We start from the raw sequence: 13,410 nt of genomic DNA, 5'->3' as shown, positions 1-13,410 counted from the left end.
GGTAAATTAATTGAGAGAAGAATGGTTTTCATTGAACAGGACTGTACTTCTCGAACAGACGAAGCCTTTTCTAGAGTAGAGTACAGCAACCATCAAACTAGTGCTAGCCCCCTAATTGATGCAGGCGTACCTTGTGTTACCTCATTTGTTTTGGATTACATGCACATGGTCAGCTTGGGCGTGGTTAGACGCATGTTAAATTTCTTGACCCGTGGTCCAAAGATTTGTCGTTTATCTGTGAGGCAGAAGGATTTAATATCCCAACAACTAATTGCACTGAGAGGCAAGATGCCAAGTGAGTTTGCGCGTCAACCCCGGGGTTTAAAGGAGCTAGATAGGTGGAAGGCCACTGAATTACGCCAATTTTTGCTATACACAGGACCTGTGGTACTAAAAAAGGTGCTGTCCCCTGAAATGTACAAACATTTCTTGTCTTTCACGGTAGCCATGTCAATAATGCTGGAGGCAGATGAGAGGACTAGGAATGCTTACCTGCAATATGCTCAAGAGCTAATAAAACACTTTGTCAAGTGCTGTCCTGACCTTTATGGCAACACCTTTTCTGTATACAATGTACATGGACTAATTCATCTCCATGAAGATGTCAGCCACTTCAACTGTTCGTTAAATGACATTTCCTGTTTTCCTTTTGAGAACTACCTGCAACAAATCAAGAAACACGTGAGGAGTGGGAGAAGTCCCCTGGAACAAGTCACCAGGCGTTTGTCAGAAATTGAACATTCACAATTGAACACTAGCAAAATGCATCCTAAAGCAATTGTTTCTGTTAAAGAAAAGGACAGTTGTTTTCTTCTGAAAGACGACAAATTTGCTTTTGTTAGACAGAAGAATGCAGATGGGACTTTAGCCTGTGAGATTTTGGATCAGCGCCACACGTCACCATTATTTCACGAACCATGTAGCTCCAAACTCCTAAACATAGTGTGCACAACAGATGGGCGGGTCAGGAGGGAATATCGACTGCTGCGTGAAAAGGATCTGTTCCGCAAGGTGGCTTGCCTCCCACAGGAAACCGGTGGATATGTCCTCATACCCCTTCGCCATGGTCTGGAGTATTAAAGGTTAAAATCTGTTTCTTTCAGCTGCACCTAGAGCATCCCCAGCATGTCTCTCAGCACAGGTCTTCTATTTGTCTTGCAACATCCTTATCCCATCTCCGTCCACCACTGACTCACCTCGCTGCTGACTCACTCGCCTGCTTTACCTCACTCGCCTGCTTTACCTCACTGCACCTTCTTTCCTACATGGCTTAAACTCTTAATGTAGCCATTTCTGATCTTGTCACATCTAATCAATCAAGCCGGAATTCTGCCGGAATTCTACTAACATGACTACTACATACATGATTTATATGGTTTGTCATTTTTCTAATGCAAACTTTGCAATGTGTGTGCTGTCCTTTTCAGGTCATGTATAGCAGGGCTGTGTGGCTGGAGAATGAAGTTGAGTATGAGGCCACCATACCAAGTAATTGGATTGACACTAACCGTAACGTCGTTAGATGGCCAAACAAGAACCCTGAAAAGGCATCCAAGAAACGAATGGATCCTCAGGAGGACTGGTACACGTACAAGTTGGTAAAGGAAAAGATTTCTTCAGGCAAGTTTCTTTTTTTTCGTCTTTTTTTTATTTTCTTTTTCTTTGTCAAGAATCAAGTGAAAATGGTTAAATCAATGTTTAACTTTTAGCTAGCAAACGTGTCTGTGAGAAATACGTCATGACCAGCCATGCAGAGGAGGAGGAGGAAGAAGCTGCGGATGCTGGAAGAGGCAAGAGGATAGCTACTAAGAGAAAAGATAATAACTATGTAGACACGTTTGGTAGGTTTCTCAAGTAATTTGTAAATACTAGACCTGTGCCCATCGGGCACTGCATAGCCTTGGGAACAATGAAAGTTGGCCTCACATGTAGACCATGTTTTATATCTTCTTTTGTAACAGAATCTGATGAGGAGGCCAACATCGTGAAGGGTAACGTTCTCTATTCCATTTAAAGTACTATGTAAAAGAAATAAACTATTTTCTTTGTATTATATTTGATATGTTTTACTTTATATTGCATCTGTATAGGTAAGAAGCTGCCCTCATTCCCTGTCCCACCACAGAAGTTTCAGTCCAGCCAAGAACCTAGTGCTAGTGAGTATTGATCTGTTATATTAAATGGTATATTAATGTATTGGGTACACACAACGTGAAATCATTTACAAGCTGATTCTTATGTTTCAGACTCTAAAAACCCAGCCATGTCTCTCCCAGTGAAGCCTGCAGAGAGTTCTCAGGGCAGGGAAATGTCCACTCCGCCACGTGAGTGAACATCTCCCGTTGACATTTAAAGTCCATTCATGACCATGGTGTTATAACTGCCTGTGCATTATTTTGGAATGGATTTATACACTTTGAAACATGTGTGAATCAGCCTGTTCATGTTGCCTTTAGACTCCCTAGATGTCCTGCTGAATGACGAAGAGGCCGAGTTTAGTCATGCTGCGGGGTCTGCACACAGTGAGTATTTCTCCATTGTACAACACATTTACTGTACATTCAGTACGTGTATATAATTACCATGAGTCACAAGCAGTGAGTAAGTATAGTTAAAAGCTCAATGTTTTTCAGATTCTGCTCGCTCTGGCCGGAATGAAGGATCGCAGCGCAGTCACACCTCTACACCCAGTGAGTATATGCATTGCATTGTAAGAAACATTTATATTAACTGCATATTTTGAATCTAAGATTTGTTTTTCTATTTCTCTAGGCTCACAGAAGGTAGCCCGTAAGAGCCCAATGTCGACACCCCGTGAGTATTGACTTTCTATTGCACCAACACATTTAAATTGCATTTTGTAGAACTCCTTACCATTCACAAGCGGTGAGTATAACTAGCTCAATAATATTTTATAGAGTCTGCTCGCTCTGGCCGGAATGAAGGATCGCAGCGCAGGCACACTTCCACACCCAGTGAGTCTGTGCATTGTAAAAAACCTTGTGTTTATATTGAACTGCAAATTTTGAATCTAAGATATGTTTTTCTATTTCTCTAGGCTCACAGAAGGTAGCCCGTAAGAGCCCAATGTCGACACCCCGTAAGTATTGACTTTCTATTGCACCAACACATTTAAATTGCATTTTGTAGAACTCCTGACCATTCACAAGCGGTGAGTATAACTAGCTCAATAATATTTTATAGAGTCTGCTCGCTCTGGCCGGAATGAAGGATCGCAGCGCAGGCACACTTCCACACCCAGTGAGTATGTGCATTGTAAAAAACCTTGTGTTTATATTGAACAGCACATTTTGAATCTAAGATATGTTTTTCTATTTCTCTAGGCTCACAGAAGGTAGCCCGTAAGAGCCCAATGTCGACACCCCGTAAGTATTGACTTTCTATTGCACCAACACATTTAAATTGCATTTTGTAGAACTCATTACCATTCACAAGCTGTGAGTATGCATCACATGTAGTCATGTTTCTACAAAATAATATTTGGAACGTAAGATTTTTTAAATTTATTTTTCAGAGTCACACCGATCACGCCAGAGCACATCACCATCCAGTGAGTATTTGTCACATTTTAAAAATGTTTTTACTTTTGTTTACTAATTCAGCCATGTTTAATCTCACCATTTGTGAATTCTTTAGGAGCTCAACATGCAAATAAAATCTCCGGCAGGCATGATGACCATCGCTCCAGGTACGTGTAAGGCACAGTAGCGACTGACTTACCCTTATCGCTGGCCTAGGGATTTCCTACAGCTTCGAGCTTGGCCGCAAAGCCACCTGTCAGCAGGTGCATTGAACTATATTTGTATCGGGTGTGATTGTCAACATTTTTTCAGTGTGACATGGTGTTTTATACATGTCCAATAATTAATTAAACCTCTAATGTCCTAGGTCTAGATCCAGCTTCGACTCCAGGCACAGTGCGAGCCAAGACTCCTGTGACTCCAGGCACTCTATCCGGTCCAGGCATTCTGTCCGGTCCACACACTCTGTCCAGTCCACACACTCTATCCGATCCAGAGTGCACAGCAGGTCCCACGGATCTGACAGATCCAGGGACACAGTCAGGCATGGTGACAGCAGGTCCCACCGTCAGAGGTCCAGATCTGACAGATCCAGGGACACAGTCGGGCATGGTGAGTTCAAGTAATCAATGCCTTTATAATTAGACGTAAAATGAAGTAGTATTGGTTACAGTATGCCAGACTTGTATTTCTCATCTAATGCATGGTCATCTGTGTCTTGGGAAGTTTTAATACAGTACCTTTATTTTTATAACAGCAGTGGAGAATGACGTATGGTCACAGAGCAATTTCCCTTGGCCAACAGCAGGTAAGTTCTGAGCTATTTCAAAGGGGACGGGTCACTGGTCAAGATTAAGAACTTATAATTTGGAACCCTCTCTCATCTGGCCTTTCTCTCCTTATGTTCCCTCAGTCCTCATTTCCTATCAGGACACAAACTGCACTTCAAACGTGTACATGCGTTTTGACACATTTAAATTTGTTCATATAAATGTATTTCCTTTTTTCAGTATACCAGAGGAAGTCCTTAGCCATCTTAGTCGACATCAGGAACGAGGTGCGCCGGAATGCAAGAGCAGAACCAGAGACTTCCACCAGTCATGTGGAGACGATGGACGGCCTGGAGGAGTTCGACAGGGAGGAGCTACGCCTAGGTGATGAAGCAGCTTTCAAAACCCTGGTATGTATAGCCAAGAGTAATTAACAGCATATAAAGCAGTATAATATGCACCTGCACACTGTTTTTATGAAGTTTACATGAACTTAATTATTCAACAGGTGCTGCAACTCTCTCGCATTGGGGGGAGAGACACCAAGGAGTGCGTCCACAAAGTTCTGAATAGGTATACAGTGTTTCGTATACAGTGTTTCAAATATGTCTGAACAGTTATTTGGTGTGAGCTAAAGGACCTGTATAAAAGTTAAGGTTTTATGCCATGTTTACAAAAAATAATCCTTAATGGATGTAACTTTGTTTTGCTACAGGCTCATGAGTAACAGCCTGATGGGCCGATTCAACCTGAAAGGGACGGGGGAGAAGCGGGCCTTCATCGGGACTGCCCTGTTTCGAGCAACAACAGGTAAGCCGGCCCATAAAGAAAATAAGCACCCCTAACCTGTTAATAATTTCAGTGGCAAAACATTTACTTTACGCATCGTGCCTTAATTCACATGTGATTTCTTATTCTACAGAAGCAGTCCTGAAGGCACAGCCAGGGGCCAAAGAGGACGACATAAAGGACCACATTGGGGTCCACCTAAAACATGCTCCGCAAAGGAAGGGGGGCAAAGGGCAGGACCATGAGGCACATTAACCCAATTTGACCTGAGATTCTATAAAGTCTTCTAAATCCTGACAGTTTTATGAAAAGGCTATGTTTCTATGTCAGTCGTTCTTCGATTTTTCAAAAATAGCAGACCTACACACTCGTAGCGCGCTACTCTGTTGTTTTGTTCAAACATTTCGAAGTAAAAGGTTCCAGCATGTGTCTCCACAGTAAGCTGAATTATAAAAGAAAAGTGTGAATGGAGTTTCTAGGTGAAAGTGATTGCCAATATCTGCCATTGAGCCTCATTATACATTTCTCAAATTTGAAAGCACTTTCCAAAACTATGAAACTTTTCAAAGATTCCTTTTAGGGCAAACATGGCCACCGTAAGATGAACCTAAATGGGTTTGAAAGGGGTTTCTAGGTGTACGTATGTAGGACTAGTAGCATGCCAAAGTTTGTGCTATTGCCATTGAGAATGCATTGGGTGCAGAAAAAAATAAAATTGAAAAATGTGGATAGATTTCATGATTTGTGATTTTATTTGTTAACCTGTGCATGACTGTGAATTTATTTAATGTATTGACTTGTGATTTTATTTGTTAATGTGCATAACTGTAATCCCAGTTTTCAGAAGTGTGTGTGTGTGTATATATATATATATATATATATATATGTTAAAAGTTAATTTTCCCATAACTTAACTTGTTTGGCTTAGCATTCAAATGTGTATACAATTGACATTGCTGCTGAGCAATATGTTAAATGATCAGAAAAGGAGCCACTGTCTGAAAACATGCAAGTACAGTTTATACATAAACTGTATTTTCAGACTGGCTCCTTTTCTGATAATTAATGCAGTACCCCTTGTGGCCACGGGAGGCCGCCATATATATATACACGTCTATATAGACGTCAAAATGACGTTATTTCGACTAGAATAATGGGTCATGTTGACGTCACTTCGACGTAGAACTGACCGAATTTCGACTAGAATTTGAGGTCCTGTTGACGTCAAACGTTGACGTCTGGAAGACGTACGCAAATGACGTCATTTTGACGTACGTTCTAGACCATAATTAGACCGTCAACCGACGTCAGGAAATGACGTCATTTCAACGTCGTATCAACGTCCGATTGCGCAGTGGGTACCTCGAAATGTTCGCTCAGCCACGGATCAAGTTTTTCGCTGTCCTCATCATCATCCCCCCCACCCCCCCCTCCCAACTCTGAAACAACAGAGCTGGGAATACGAAGAGAAAAGGCCACAATGTAACTTCATCACAGAACCCTGTGTGCAGGTCTGCGAAGGCTCTCAGCTTGTGTTGTTCAGTTGGCCATGGAAAGCCACGCTGCGCCGTGCTGCGTCGCCCCGCCGTCCACACCGTCAGCGCGCTGATGCAGAGATGCAGGTCTCCGCCAACCGCAGCCGCTCACCGTCTCCCCGCTGTCGATGCGACCGCTCCTGTCCATCCTCTCGCAGGGCAGGGTCGTGAGGCAGCTTGCAGCTGGCGAAGGCCTCCATCTCCACGTAGACGCACTGAACGCCGGATCACGCGTCTCCGTCGTCGCTCACAAAAATCTCGCTAATTAGACTGAATCCAAAAAAGCCGTTGGTTCTGTTTGTTTGGCGCATAAAAATGTCCAATGACAACAGGTTTCGGTCACCATCTGTGGTATCTGGTTTATACCATACAAAATACTGTTAAAACTGGGAGAGCACCCGAGAAAATGTGAGACACGGCAGACAGCAGTTGAGAGATGTTCCTTCAGATGATTTATTTCAGAGTACAGCACAACAGAGGCACCACTTACATTTCAAATTCAACTGATTATAAAGAGTCACAATAAACATTTGCTCCAGACAGTGGCCGCACCGCCCTGGAGGGTAGAGACCACTATAGCACTTTGATCCATGTTTATCTCTCTAGCATGTCAATGTCCTTAGGTGTGACTCAGGACCTGAACTCAAGACAAAAGGCACAGTATAAACGAGCCTTGATCACCCTGGCCCCCTTTTTGAAACTAGCTCCTCGCCACTCGCCCTACACACTTCCACTCGGTTTGAGCATAGATATATAAATAATAGAGACGGCACCGGAATCCCCCTCCCATCCACTTGCATTGCATTGCGTCTCAGTTATTTATATATCTATGCTCAAACCGACTGGAAGTGTGTAGGGCGAGTGGCGAGGAGCTAGTTTCAAAAAGGGCCTGGGGGTCCCGGCCAAGAGCTTGAAGTGAAACAAGGTCTGAAAGTCACTCAGGTCTACTGAATGTAAATACACATACACATTTGTCCAAGAATTATAGGTTCCCAGATATCACAGACATGAAATAGTTTGAGAACCACTGACATAGAAACACTGTCATGATTTCGAAGACATTTGTAGAATCAGTTCTCAGGTCAGGCCATGGATGCTGGAGCTCCTGAGCACCCACAGGATCGGCACCTATTCTATGATCAAGCACCATGAAGGAAGTGCTCTTTAAGAGCGGTTTGTTTTGCTTAGTCGCCACGAATCGTTTTCCGTGACATAACGGAAAAAGAAGAAAGAAAAGCCCGGACATGCAGGTTTGATTTCGGTGTAGCTCACACCTCCGGGTCATTTTAAACTGAGTAACTGTCTGCAATGATGTTCGCCTATAACTATGATCGTTTCTTGATTACATTGAGCTCCTGCACTGCACCAAACACAACACGGTCTCCCCAGGCTACTGAGGGGAGGCAAGGTGACAGAAAACTTAAGATTCTAAAGTTTATACTGCAAGCTTCATCTGGAATGTGACTGAGGGAGCGTCCGAACACTAACAAACTCAGTAGGAAGGGGGGGGGGGGCATCCTGGGCAGATTTATTTTGTACAATTCCTTGTACAAGATATATTTGTACTTTACTTGCGCACGCACGCACGCACGCACGCACGCACGCACGCACGCACGCACGCACGCACGCACACACACACACACTCACTCACTCACTCACTCACTCACACACACACACACACACACACACACACACACACACACACGTCACGTCACGAGACTGCCACAAGAGGGCCTGTTCTGTGTTACAAAAAAGGTGTGGTTTAGAAAAATTGTCTTCTCTTCTCTCTCCTCTTTTGTTTTGAACTTTTATGGCAGTGTCTCATGACTTGTGCAGCCAAACTCACAGCTCCCTTTTGAAAAGGTGACGCAGTAGAATTCATTTCTAACCCTAACCCATATAAGACACACATGAAGGCAGGGGCAGAAGATTTCAATTCTACTTATCTACCAGTTTTGTGAGTTAATTTCGGAAGTGTTTTGACTACAGAATTCCAACATTCTAATGTTTGACTACAGAATTCCAACATTCTAATGTTTTAAAACCAACAACTGCTTTTTAAACATGGCATCTCTGACTCAGACAAAACAGTCAATGCATTGGAACAAAAATGGCGATGAGCCCTTGAATCTCTTTTCAGAGACGCAGCCGTTGCGTTGTTGGTAATCAACAGCAGTGTATCAGCGAACAATTCAATATTTCAAGATTATTATTATTATTTAAGATAGGCCTATTTATATATTATACTTAATTTACATAGTTTCAACAGTTAAAACAAAAAACAACAGGAAGAGGTGAACAGGGATAGAGACCCACGGTCTCTCCCCTTAGCTGCAGAGCTTTGGCCCAGGAGGGCGTGGGTTTTGGGGTTATTATTTTGTGAAGTTAGGGTTAAGGCTCACAGAGGAAAAACATCTAAAACCACATCCTTTTATCGCCATAGTTATCGTGCTCTATGTGAACGGCCCTTCGTGCTGGAAGGCATGGCTGCTGATAACTCTCACATCAACAATAATAATAATAATAATAATGGATTTTATTTATAACGCACTTTACATTCCAAGGAATCTCAAAGTGCTACAGAAAATAAAAGCAGAAGAAACAACACACCATTAAAAACATCTAATAAAACAGGAACATTTAAAACATAAGGAACATTTAAAACATAAGGGCAAGGCTATAAAAATGCTTTGGTAAAAAGGAAAGTTTTTAGTCCTCTCTTAAAAGTGTCAACCGACTGTGGGGCTCTCAGGTGGGCGGGGAGAGCGTTCCACAGTTCGGGGCCGACCGAGCAGAAGGCAGGTTGTTCTCAATGACAGCAATATCTACTGTGATATGATACTTGATATCTTCTGGGACATTTCCCAGAGCGACTGTGAATGACTCAGTATACATTGCAAGTCTCGAGGCCATTTATTGACGTGTCGATTGATTTTTCTTTTATTATTATTATGTTGTTGCTATACACAACAAAGTTCTGCATTCCTTTAAGCACCACAACCTCTGGCTGCACCCATCATGTTTAGCCTTAATGATAATACAAATTAGACTTCATGTGGTAACGTGTTAATAGACGCCTTATCAGATGACGTCACACTGTTAAGCACCAGCACTGATAAGCACCAGCATGTGTGTACAGCATGAACCCCACCTCTCAGAAAATTGTGTAAGCATGTATATCAGATGTTCTCTGTTGCACGCAATACTGTTGCGCAATGAAGTATAAATGTCTCCTAGGGTGCGCCTCACAACACAAAAGAGGAGTTTGAATGAACTGAAACCAGCGCTCCCCAAAACAACAGGTTTGGAGATCTGTTGGGAATTGATTACTGTTTCAATTGATTGATTGAAACAGTCACCCCCAGTCCCAATATTTGTAAACACATTATTGGTCTATTGAACACGGAACTAGGGATGGGATTTATCGATTGAGTCATTAATTGATAATTGATATGTTTTGATGACCTTATTGATCGATTAACCGGTTAGATGAGCGGCGTTTAAAAAACAAATCTGAGAATCTTAATTTCCCTCAATTTCTAACACAAAAGTTTCAATTTAACTGATATACAGAACGAATTACAAAGGGCATATTATATTCCTTAGTCAAATACTTATTTGACCATTTGAGATATCTTTGTATGAGGAATCAAATGAAATGTAAAGTTGCAGTGTCTGGTCTGTCACATCACATGCAAGGTTACCACGGTGTGTGTGGGAGGGGGCATATGTCATATGTGACAGTCGTGTAGACCAGGGGTTCTCAACGTTTTTGGCCGGGGACCCCCGGAAATGCTTTGGCAACGTCTCGGGACCCCCGCCCCGCCCCCTCCCGACCCCCAATATAAATTGACTGCTACAATAACCTTAAACCATTTTGGGCGGGAACCCCTTTTGGTGTTTTAAGCATTGTTATAATTTAGCTATTGAAAAATAGCAGATCTACAAGCTCATAGCGCGCCACCGAGTGGCGCGCTACGAGCTTGTAGGTCTGCTATTTTTGAAAAATCGTGATTATTTGAAAATAATTTGGGGACCCCCTAAAATAATTTGGCGACCCCCCGAGGGGTCGCGACCCACGGGTTGAGAACCCCTGGTGTAGACATGGAAAGGAAGTCTGCACACTGTTCTACAGCTCCCAGAGTAATTTATTTGAAGGGGCTTTTTTAACCGGCCCACATGTGCGTTCCTCGGCCATGTGCACTCGCAGACAGCATTACATTCACAGAAAACCACCCAATGATAGAACCGCATAATTTGCGATTAATTGTTAAACGGTTAGGTTTAATTGATTAATTTATTAATGACAATTGATCAATCTACGGTTAAATATTAACATCCCTCCACATAACAGTTGTTTAATCCGTATTAACGTATGCATGTTAACCTCCAAGCTCTCTCTCACACCCACCCACACACACACTCACGCACGCACGCACGCACGCACGCACGCAAGCGCGCACACACACACACACACACACACACACACACACATGCGCACACCCATGCACACTGTGACAGGCACAAACACAACAGAGCACAAGAACAGCTGTCTCTCTCAACGCTTATAACGATTTTGAACAAGCCATTACAAAAACATGTGTATTAAAGCCTATATTTATAAAGAAGAAAAAAGTTTTACAACATAATAAGAACTTGGTATTCACAGCATCATTCAGGAGACAGCAAAGTCACATATGCCAGCAGTCTGATATTTTACAGCAAATTCTGAGTTAGTCTTAGTATTGAATAACACACCATTTAGTTTAATTGCAGTTTTAGGTGATACGGTGATCACCGAAACGAGTATGAATAGGCCTTTAGTCAACTTAACATCAAATAAAATACTGTAGTCTTGTATAGTAAGCTCCAATGTGGAAGCAAGCCTGTGGAATTGTTTGTCTTATTCATGCCCCCATTGTAAGCATGCCCCCCCCGTTTTAAGCATGACCCCGCCCCCCCGTGATGCAGGGAAGTTATGGCTTGTCACTTTTGAAAACATATTTGTACACTAAAGCCTTTCTTTAGATTTATCATGTTGCTCATTTTTCATGTCCATGTACAGTATGTATATGCTTTGGTTCTATTATTGTCTTATCCTGTCTATTTTATGCATTTCATTTGATTGTTATTGGTTATCCCTTGACACTGTAAAGCACGTTGTAAACATTGTTTTCGAATAAACTTTATAAATAAAGTTTATTATTATTATCAGGGATCTCCATACATGGTCATTCCCATATGGGCTTAATATAGATGACATCAGGGATCTTCATCCCTGATGATGTCACGTGACGTGATGACCATAATGGTCATGCCTGGGGTGACAGACTAACTAACTAACTAACAGGAAATGAACGTTTTCATAGTAAATGCGACCTGCAGTCGCAATCATTTGAATTGATTTAACCTTTATTTAACCAGTAAAAAACACATTGAGACTAAAGTCTCTTTTACAAGTGTGAACTGGACAAGAGAAGAGGCGAAATAATTCTCGTTTTAACAGCGATGTATTCTTTAATCCATGTTTTAATCCGCTCGCATCGTTAGCTACTATTGCTAACCCAACAACATCAAGTGGGACAGTTTAAAGATGCGCGCGCATCCACTTCAATTCTAAGCCCTGCATTCAAAGACCTGTATCACGACATTGAGGGGGCCGTTTCTGGTGAAAACAAGGGTTTTCAACGGGCTGTAGCAGGCGCGCTGACACTCGTGGTTGGGTTTTTCCACCGCCGAGCGAGACAACAACAACCGGTCATGACACCACACACAGCAGTTCGTCATTGTAACATCCGGTTACGGATATTTGGCTCTTCAAAGTAAGTGTTACGTGCGATTAAACCATGGCAATACGCGATCGAGGGATTCATTAATGGAGGCGGGAAATGGGCTAAGAATGCTGGCTTTATAAGTGAGGATATACCAATGTAGCAACCTGCGAGACATTAGTGGGTTGGTATTCCTTAACGTCTAGAGAGTACAGTAATGAGTCGCAGGGCTTTACAATTACAATTTACAGTTTTACAATTTAGGCATTTATCAGACACTCTTGATCCAGAACAACTTACATTAAGCAAGGACAAAAGCATGGCAATACATTGCATAGGCCTACTGTACATAAAAAGTAGTTAATGAATCATACGTAAGCTAAGAATGTAACATCTATATAATAATGAAACTATGCATATATACTTTAAAGTGCTGTGTGTACATAAAATGCTATTATAGTGCTATGTCTACATAAAATGCTATCTAAGTCTACATAAAATGGTATCTAAGTTACATAAGTTGAGCATATGCCTGTAAGGTCGTCGGAGCTAGAGCAAGTGCTACAGGCCATGATGGAGTCTGAAGAGGTGGGTTTTCAACTTTTCAGACTACGGCTTGACATTAAGGCTTGTCCTGTTGTCCGGGACATGTAATAAATCTTTCCAGACAAGTGCATTCAAATTGTACTTGTCCAACGGACACTTTTACACTGTGTAGTTTTGGCTCTGTGGTGCAGGTGCCAAGTGCTGCTGGAAAAGGATGATCAATTAATCAACATAAAGCTTGTCAATGTTGACAATGATCTAGGGCTAGGCCATGTTATCTGCTGGTGTTGATCCCAAGCCCCCAGGGCAGCTCTCCAACGTTGAAGCACTGGGCCCTAGTGGTAAGAGGTGGGACTGCATGCGGACCCGTGGAGTTATGACTAGGAACCCCCGTGCAGCTGGGGTTTAACATTGAGCGCCCGTTTGCACTTCTGCAATTTGGGCACCAAATTGTGGT

At 42.4% G+C, this 13,410-nt stretch overlaps 1 protein-coding gene across 1 annotated transcript; it reads left to right on the top strand.

Moving 5' to 3' along the window:
* Positions 1 to 1,738: 1,738 nt before the first annotated feature.
* On the top strand, positions 1,739 to 5,367 carry LOC306919282 (uncharacterized protein; the record flags this gene model as incomplete). The annotated part of the gene is made up of 15 exons (XM_079532095.1): positions 1,739 to 1,841; positions 1,962 to 1,991; positions 2,091 to 2,156; positions 2,919 to 2,975; positions 3,059 to 3,100; positions 3,205 to 3,261; positions 3,345 to 3,386; positions 3,536 to 3,571; positions 3,658 to 3,709; positions 3,910 to 4,154; positions 4,300 to 4,350; positions 4,553 to 4,722; positions 4,821 to 4,885; positions 5,028 to 5,122; positions 5,235 to 5,367. 15 exons carry the CDS (start codon positions 1,739 to 1,741, stop codon positions 5,354 to 5,356), a joined length of 1,233 nt encoding a protein of 410 aa, XP_079388221.1. The 3' UTR covers positions 5,357 to 5,367.
* Between the last annotated feature and the right edge of the window lie 8,043 nt (positions 5,368 to 13,410).

This window comes from Electrona antarctica (assembly GCF_951216825.1).
Source record: "Electrona antarctica genome assembly, contig: scaffold_25, whole genome shotgun sequence".
In the NCBI taxonomy this organism is placed as follows: Eukaryota; Metazoa; Chordata; class Actinopteri; order Myctophiformes; family Myctophidae; genus Electrona; species Electrona antarctica.
The sequence above is the reverse complement of the archived record's forward strand: the minus strand, read 5'-3'. Positions and strand labels throughout refer to the sequence as shown.